The 8832-nt window shown below is 40.8% G+C and overlaps 1 protein-coding gene across 3 annotated transcripts in view; it reads left to right on the top strand.

The window, feature by feature from the left end:
- NR2C2 (nuclear receptor subfamily 2 group C member 2) overlaps positions 1-8832 on the top strand; it is a 110905-nt gene that overhangs the window by 44000 nt on the left and 58073 nt on the right. Inside the window, exon 1 of one of the 3 annotated variants that reach the window (XM_023516959.1) lies at positions 136-308. The exons of the other annotated variants lie outside the window; for them this stretch is intronic. Within the exon in view, the coding sequence (XP_023372727.1) occupies positions 306-308 (3 nt within the window). The 5' untranslated portion in view covers positions 136-305. Of the gene's footprint in view, positions 1-135; positions 309-8832 lie in introns of those variants that run through there. 3 annotated transcript variants of the gene reach the window in all.

Below are 8832 nucleotides of genomic sequence, written 5' to 3' on the forward strand. Positions count from 1 at the left end.
TTCCCAGAAGCAATTAATCGTATTCGACAAACTGCTTCAGCAGCTGGGGAAACAGCAGGAACATGTCGATTTTGCTTCCTTGGTTACAGGGAGTAATAGTGTACTTGACCTTCAGCACAGCAGGGTCACAGAGAGGGCATCTTTAAACAGCTCTGTCTGGTTTTGGTGAATGGAATCTGCACTGGCAGGGTTTGAAAGCAAATGCCTGTGAATTCCCTCAACCAACCCCTGGCCGTTTTGGTTGGACTCTGTGGCTGGGAGGTTGCTGAGGAAAAATGTAAATAAAGCTGCAGGAAACCAGTGGCATGGTAAGTCTGAGTGTCCTAAAGAAAACAAGACTGCAATATTGAAGTTTATTCTCTTTCTGTTTCTGGGAGAAGCCTCCTTGTAATGTAGTATATTTCAAACAGGTACTTGTTTTTAGAGCAGTTTGTATAATGGCAGTGCATTTAGACACCTATTGTGTATTTGAAGGAATTCAATTTATTGTCTGTTGCTATGCTAAGCTTTTAGCAAATTGTTTCTTCACAGACTTGTATTTGAGAGTGCTGGGTAAATTCAGGTGGGGCAAAAGATGTTGTTGTCAAGTAAGTTAATCTACCTGTGAACAGAGAGTTTATGAACCGTACTGCACTTAAACATCGTGTTGTTTTACATAATTGTGGGTAATGATTGTTGACTTTGGATCTTTGGGTTTTGTGCCAAGAATTTAGGGCTATAATTTTACCTGTTTATTTATTTATTTATTTAGAGACAGTCTCACTTTGTCACCCTTGGTAGAGTGGCAGGGTGTCACAGCTCATAGCAACCTCCAGCTTTTGGGCTTAGGCGATTCTCTTGCCTCAGCTTCCTAGTAGCTGGGACTACAGGCTCCCACCACAACGCTGGCTATTTTTTTGTTGTTGTTGTTGCAGTTTGGCTGAGGTGGGGTTTGAACTCACTACCTTCAGTATATGGGGCCGGCGCCCTACTCACTGAGTCCAGGCACCGCCCAGTTTAACCTTTTTAAAATCTCTTATTATCAACTGGAAAATTCAAAAACTGGTTAGTCAATTCTGATATAAATGATGCAGATTTATAATGATGAGGTTTCATCCTTCATTGACTTTATTATAAAGAAGAGTGGAATTACAGGTCACCAAGAGAAGCAGTTCTCTAGGAGCATAACAGATTGGCATCATAAGCTTTTAATACTTTGTAAGAGACAAGACAAGACTTACTAAAGCCAGCAACCTCCTATGGGGTCCTTCTCTCTGTAATACATTTACAGCACAAAGAGAATTAGCCTCTTTGCCCATTGACCCTTCCCCACGCTTACTTTATAATGGTCCTTTGAAATACAATAAATATAAAAGGAAGATGTGGTACATTTAAAAGTTCAGGCAAGAGGTGCCCCCCTGCCTGAAACCCTTTACTCCACTTAGGCGTTTACATTCTTCATTATTGCACTGGGAGTGTTAAGGAGAAGTGGGAAGTTCCTGTTTGAGATTTGTAACATATTAGGTCTGTATGATCTGTTTTTTCCCTTGTTGTGAACTTTGTTACCCTATTTATTGATGTATCCCATGAGAATGTTGCAGCCAGACCCCAGAATAAATTATGGATTTAGAAACTTTTTTTTTTTTTCTGAGACAGAGTTTCACTCTGTCACCCTTGGTAGAGTGCTATGGCATCAGCTCACAGCAAGTGAATCTCTTGCCTCAGCCTCCCAAGTAGCTGAGACTACAGGCATATGCCACAACGCCTGGCTACTTTGGTGGGAGGGGTGTGTGTGTGTAGTGGGCATCATTGTTTGGCAGGCCCAGGCTGGATTCGAACTTGCCAGCTGTAGTGCATGCGGCTGGCACCCTAGCCGCTGAGCTCCAGGCACCGAGCCAGCTTCTCATGGTTTTAATTGAGTCCTTTAGACTAGCAGTTTAATAGTACTTCGGAATAATAGTCAAAGTCCACATGCCCTAGCCTGAATATAACACACACAGCTGGGTGTTGTTAGGTATTTATATGTCAGTGTAAACTAAGCAATTGTATTCTTTGCAACTTGAACAGGTTAAAGGGGTAGAAAATAAGCTAAGGTAGAGGCCAAGAATGACATCAGGCACAGAAGGTAGGCAGGAAAAGATAGAAAGGAAATACTTCAGCTACTCAAAAGTGTATCCAGTATTTCTTTGTTCTGTTACCAAATTGACCTTTATCAGTGTGCTGAATGATTCTCAGCTTCTGGGAAAAAGTGGCTATCCTACCTTGATATCTGTTGGTCCTAAATTCACACACTTCAAGAATTTCTTAGAGGGCCCAACATGGCATGACTTTGCCTTCAAGCAAGACCATTGCTAAACTATCCCTATTGCCACTGGAACACACCTCCTTTCTAATGGCCTCGGGAATAGGCCATCCCAAACATTTCCCTTACCCTGTCATTTCTATAGTTAAGCATCTTTATACCATCTCAGGAATATTTAAGTGTGACCCATCTCCCTCTCAGGTAAAGAGTTCTTTTGGATCTCTCATACAAAAGGAATCATAGAATTTACAAGCATATCCCTAAACAGGTAACAAAGCCAAAATCCAGGGAGTTTTAAACTGTAGCTCACGCAAGATTGCAAAGCTAGAGAAGAGCAGTCTTAGCACCCAGCCGGTGCTGCTTCTCCTGCAGCTAGCAGTCCCTCCTCCAGAGCCTTACAGACAGGACCATTTCTGATTGCTCTGTGCTCACAATGTCAGGGTGGCACAGGGAGAGTGTTGGGCAGATCCCAGGTAAGTGTGGACAGTAGTTTCTTTGGCTTAGTGATACAGGAAACTTTTTCAGTACCTGCAAAAAATGCTTTTTAAAAATACGGGTTTATGTTTTTGTTTTTTTGAGACAGTCTCCATCTGCTACCCTGGGTAGAGTGCCCTGCTGTCACATCTCACAGCAACCTCAAACTCTTGGAATCAAGTGATTCCCTTGCCTCAACCTCCCAAGTAGCTGATTGCTTGCCTGGCTAGTTTTTCTATTTTTAGTAGAGACAGGGTGGTCTTGAACGGCTGAGTTCAAGTAGTCCACTGCCTCGGCCTCTCAGAGTGCTAGGATTATAGGCATGAGCTATTGCACCCTGCTTAAATACTGTTTGTTTGTTTGTTTTTTAAATAAACTTTTTTTTGTAATATAAGTTTAAAGTTCATCAGTTTATAATTTAGTGAATTATCACAAAGAACATTCTCATGTAACCATCGTCCAGTTTAAGAGCAGAATAGAATTTCTTATAACACAGAAGTTCTTCTCATGCTCCCTCCCAGTTACTGCCTGTTCCAGTTACTAACTACCAGTATTAACTACCCGTTACCTCTGTTCCAGCCTCTCATGCCATGGGTATTTTGTTGTTTATTCATCCTTTTTTTAAAGACTCTAGGGTAGAGTGCTATAGCATCATCATAGCTCACAGCAACCTCAAACTCTTGGGCTCAAGTGATCCCAAGCTTCAGCCTCAGCTTCCTGAGTAGCTTGGACTATAGGTACCCGCCACAATGCCTACCTAAGGTTTTTGCTATTTTTAATAGAGACAGAATCTTGCTCTTGCTCAGACTGGCCTTGAACTCCTGAGCTCAAGCAATCTGTACATTTGGGCCTTCCAGGATGCTAGGATTACAGGATTGAGCCACCGCAGCTGGCTGTTGTTTCTTCATTCTTTAAAAAAAAGTTAACAGCTTTATTAAGATATAATTCACATACCTATTTAAAATATACAATTCTTTTCTTATTAATAAGTTTGAGTTCTCTGTGAATTCTGGTTATCAGACCTTTGTTGGAAACGTAACCTGCATATATCCTCTCCCATTCTGGGGGCAGTCTACTTGCTTTACTTACTGTGTTCTTGGCAGTGCAGAAGCTTTTTAGTTTGATCAGATCCCAGTAATGTATTTTTGGTATTGCTTCAATTGCCCTGGGAGTCCTCCTCATAAAGTTTTCTCCCAGGCCAATTTCTTCGAGTGCACTGTTACAAAAAATCTTTATGGTTTCATGTCTTAGGTTTAAGTCGTTTTTTTTTTTTTAGAAACCGAGTCTCACTTTATTGTCCTCGGTACAGTGCTGTGGCGTCACAGTTCACAGCAACCTGCAACTCTCGGGCTCAAGCGATTCTCTTGCCTCAGCCTCCCAAGTAGCTGGGACTACAGGCACCTGCCACAACGCCCAGCTATTTTTTTGTTGCAGTTTGGCCGGGGTCAGGTTTGAACCCACCACCCTTGGTATATGGGGCCAGTGCCCTACTCACTGAGCCACAGGTACCACCCAGGTTTAAGTCTTTTATCCAGTCAGAGTCAATTTTTGATAGAGATGAAAGGTGTGGGTCCAGTTTCAGTCTTCTGCAAGTCGCCAGCCAGTTCACCCAGCACCATTTGTTAAATAGGGAGTCTTTCCCCCAACTTAAGTTTTGGGTTTGTTTGTTTGTTTGTTTGTTTTTGAGACAGAGCCTCAAACTGTCGCCCTGGGTAGAGTGCTGTGGCATCACAGCTCACAGCAACCTCCAGCTCCTGGGCTTAAGCGATTCTCTTGCCTCAGCCTCCCAAGTAGCTGGGACTACAGGCGCCTACCAAAACACCCAGCTATTTTTGGTTGCAGCTGTCATTGTTGTTTGGCGGACCCAGGCTGGATTCGAACCTGCCAGCTCAGTTGTACGTGACTGGCTCCTTAGCCACTTCAGCCACAGGCACCGAGCCTCCCAATTTAAGTTGTTGATAGGCTTATCGAAGAACAAATGGCGATAAGTAATGTTGGTGTGTATGGGGAGAAAAGGGAACACTTCTTCACTGCTGGTGGGAATGCAAACTAATACATTCCTTTTGGAAAGAGGTTTGGAGAACACTCAGGGATCTAAAAATTGACCTGCCATTGGATCCTGCAATTCCTCTACTAGGAGTATATCCAAAAGACCAAAAATCACTTTGCAAAAAAGATATTTGCACCAGATTATGCATTGCAGCTTAATTCGTAATAGCAAAGTCATGGAAGAAGCCCAAGTGCCCATCAACCCATGAATGGATTAATAAAATTGTGGTATATGTATATCATGGGATACTATGCAGCCTTAAAAAAGATGGAGGCTTTACTTCTTTTATGTTTACATGGAGGGATCTGGAACATATTCTACTGAGTATCTCAAGAATGGAGGAAAAAGTAACCAATGTACTCAGTACTTCTATGAAACCAACTTATATTTACTCACACTTTCTTATGAAAGACAGATCACAACTATAGCCCAGGATGAAAGAGAGAAATGGAGTGGGATGGGAGGGGATGGGGAGGTTTGATAGAGGGAGGGTAAATGGCGGGACCACCCCTATGGAGCATATTGCAAGGGTACAAGTCAAATCTGTCAAGTGTAGAACATAAATGTCCTAACACAATAATCAAATAAATGAGGTGAAAGGCATGTTGATTGGTTTGATGTAACCACGTCAGATTATATTAAAAAATCACATTGTACCCCACATATGCATAAATGTATTCATGATCTATGTGTATATAACATAATAAAAAAATAGACAACATGAATGTAATAAAGATCATCAACAACAGGATTGATCAAATAAAAGAATGTGAATTGGAAAAAATAAATAAATAAAATGTACAATTCTGGCTGGGCGTGGTGGCTCATGCCTATAATCCTAGCATTCTGGGAGGCCAAAGCACAAGGATCATATGAGCTCAGGAGTTCAAGTCTAACCTGAGCAAGAGTGAGACAGTGTCTACTAAAATAGAAAAAAAAATGGCTGGGTAAGGTGGCATGTGCCTGTAGTTAACTAGCTACTTGGGAGGCTAAAGCAAGAGGATTGCTTGAACCCAGGAGTTTGAAGTTGCTTGAGCTAGGCTGACACCATGCACTGTAGCCCAGGCAACAGAGTGAGGCTGTCCCAAAAATAAATCAATAAACTGTATAATTCTGTGGCTTTAGTATATTCACAAGGTTGTTCAACCATCGCTGCTATCTAATTCTAAAATGTTATTCCTTATCCTAGAAAGACTCTGCACCCTAGTTGTCATCTCTAGCCCTGGGCAACCACTAATTTGCTTTTTGTCTTTATAAATTTGTCTCTTCTGGCTGGGCGCCTGTGGCTCAAGCGGCTAAGGCACCAGCCACATACACCTAAAGTGGCGGGTTCGAATCCAGTCCAGGCCTCCCAAACAGTGATGGCTGCAACCAAAAAATAGCCGGGCGTTGTGGCGGGCGCCTGTGGTCCCAGCTACTTGGGAGGCTGAGGCGGGAGACTCGCTGAGCCCAGGAGCTGGAGGTTGCTGTGAGCTGTGATGCTACAGCACTCTACCCAGAGGGACAGCTTGAGGCTCTGTCTCAAAAAAAAAAAAATAAATTTGTCTCTTCTGGATAGTTTAAATGGAATCATATAATATGTAGTCTTTTGTTGGGGACCAGTCCCATATTATATCATGAGTTTTTTTAGTGAGTGGTGGAGACAAGAGGATGAAGAAAAAATGAAAAAGTCAGAACACAGAGAAAGTTTTTTTAGAGTAGTTGGGTCAGGGTTGCTGACCACCTTCAAGCGTGAGGTCTTGTGGAAAGTCATTCTAGGCTAGTTCTGTTTTGTGCACATCATTGTTTTAATCAATCAGTTTAATAGGGGAAGGCTAAACCCTTACATCATGGTTTTTGTTGGGCTTGTGTTTTTTTATACTATGTTTTTTTTATTTTTTTATAAAAGCTATTTTTTTATACTATGTTAATTAGATGGATTTACTTCTTACTATTATTGTTACAAGTTATTTATGATCTTAATACAAATAGATTATGGGACAGGAAACAGTCTAGGAGTGGGATGTCAAAGCAGACCCAATTACACCATGTTCAAATCACAGGAGTGGCAATTAACGCTCAGAAAGTCTGTGTTCAGACAAGTTGACACTTCTGCCCATATGGAGATGATAGAAGAAAGGAGACTTTTTTTTTTAAATCTTTTTTTGAGACTTTTTTTTCTCTTGAGGTATAAACATATAGACATTTGTACTGTCTCCAGTGTGTTTTGTATTCCCTAACTGGAAAAGTACTCACTCTCTCTCAGAGGGCAGCCTCCCCACCCGGGGGAGCCTTGCCTCCTCCTGACCTCCCAGCAGAGTCGTGTTGGAGGAGGGGTGAAGCTTCAGCAAGACAGTTTCCTTGTCTTAAAGAGCCAGGCTTCTAGGCTGCCACATTTTGTAGCAGATTTGGGTTTTTCTGATCTCCTTTTCTCCTGTCTCTGTTCTCTTTGTCCATCATCTGTAATCATTTTTTAAATTTAATTCTTAACTTATTTATAATAAACAATTGAATATTGGTTTTAAGCTTATAAAATTATTTTTAGCAATGTAAATACATCAAGATTTGACTCTTAAGCGCCCATGTGTCCATCTACAGTCTTTGTGATTGGCTTCTTTTATATAAGTCTTTAAGGCTTATCAATTTTGTAGCACATACCACAGTTTATTCCATTATTGCCAAATAATATGCCTTTGTATAGATTATACATATATACCACATTTTGTTTATCAGTTAACAGAAGTTGAATTGTTTTCACTTTTTGGCTATTAGGAGTAATACTGCTACATTGTGTATCAGTTTTCTGTGGACATGTTTTCATTACTCTAAGAGTAGAATTGCTGGTCAAATGGTAACTATTTTTAAACTTCTAAGCAACCTTGAAACCTTTTTTGGCAGGGGGGTTTGAGACAGAGTCTTAATCTGTCACCCTGGGTAGAATGCTATAGTGTCATCATAGCTCACAGCAACCTCAAACGCTTAGCTTCAAGCAATCTTCTTGTCTCAGCCTCCTAAGTAACTGTAACTACAGACGCAGGTCATACAACCCACCTGGTTTTTCTATTTTAGTAGAGACAGGGTCCTGTTCTTGCTCAGGCTAGTCTCTCACTAGTAAACTCAAGTAATCTGCCCTCCTTGGCCTTGCAAGGATTAGAGGCGTGAGCCACCGCACCAGATCTGAAGGAACCACGAAGCTGTTTTTCAAAGTGACTATATATTTGATTCTGATACTATACTATCAGGACCAGCTGTGCATGAGGGTTCCGATTACTGTACATCCTTGAAAGCATTTATTATTGTCAGTCTTTTTTATTCTAGCCATCCTAGTGGATGTGAAATTGTTATGTTTTTTATTTACATTTCTGTAATGCTGAGCATTTTTTCAAATGTTTATTAGCCATTTGTATATCTTCTTGGGAGACATGTCTATTCAACACTTTTGCTAAGTTTTACTTTGATTTTGGTTGTCTTATTATTAAATTACAAGAGTTCTTTAGATAAATATTTATCAAATATATGATTTGCAAATTTTTTTCTCACATTCTGCAGATTTTCTTTTTATCTTTTTGATATTGTCCTTTGACGCACAAAAGATTTTAATATTGATAATGTTCGTTTTATTTTTTCTTTTGTTCCTTGTGCTTTAAGTGTGTAGTATCTAAGAAACCATTGCTTAATCCATAGTCATGAAGACTTAGGTTTTTTACTCTTTGTGTATGATATGGGTTTAATATTATATTTTATAATAAGAAAATTAAAAAGTTGTTCAAGTTGGCTGGGCGCAGTGGCTCACGCCTATAATCCTAGCACTCTTAGAAGCTGAGGCAGATGGATGGCCTGAGCTCACAAGTTCAAGACCAGCCTGAGCCAGAGTGAGACCTTGTCTCTAAAAATAGTCAGGCGTGTGGCAGGCGCCTGTAGTCCCAGCTACTTGGGAGGGTGAAGCAAGAGAATCACTTGAACCCAAGAGTTGGATGTTGCTGTGAGTTGTGACACCACAGGACTCTACTGAGGGTGACAAAATGAGACTCTGTCTCAAAAAAAAAAA

Source organism: Otolemur garnettii, unplaced genomic scaffold (genome assembly GCF_000181295.1).
Source record: "Otolemur garnettii isolate 467f Iridium unplaced genomic scaffold, OtoGar3 scaffold00101, whole genome shotgun sequence".
Lineage (NCBI taxonomy): Eukaryota > Metazoa > Chordata > Mammalia > Primates > Galagidae > Otolemur > Otolemur garnettii.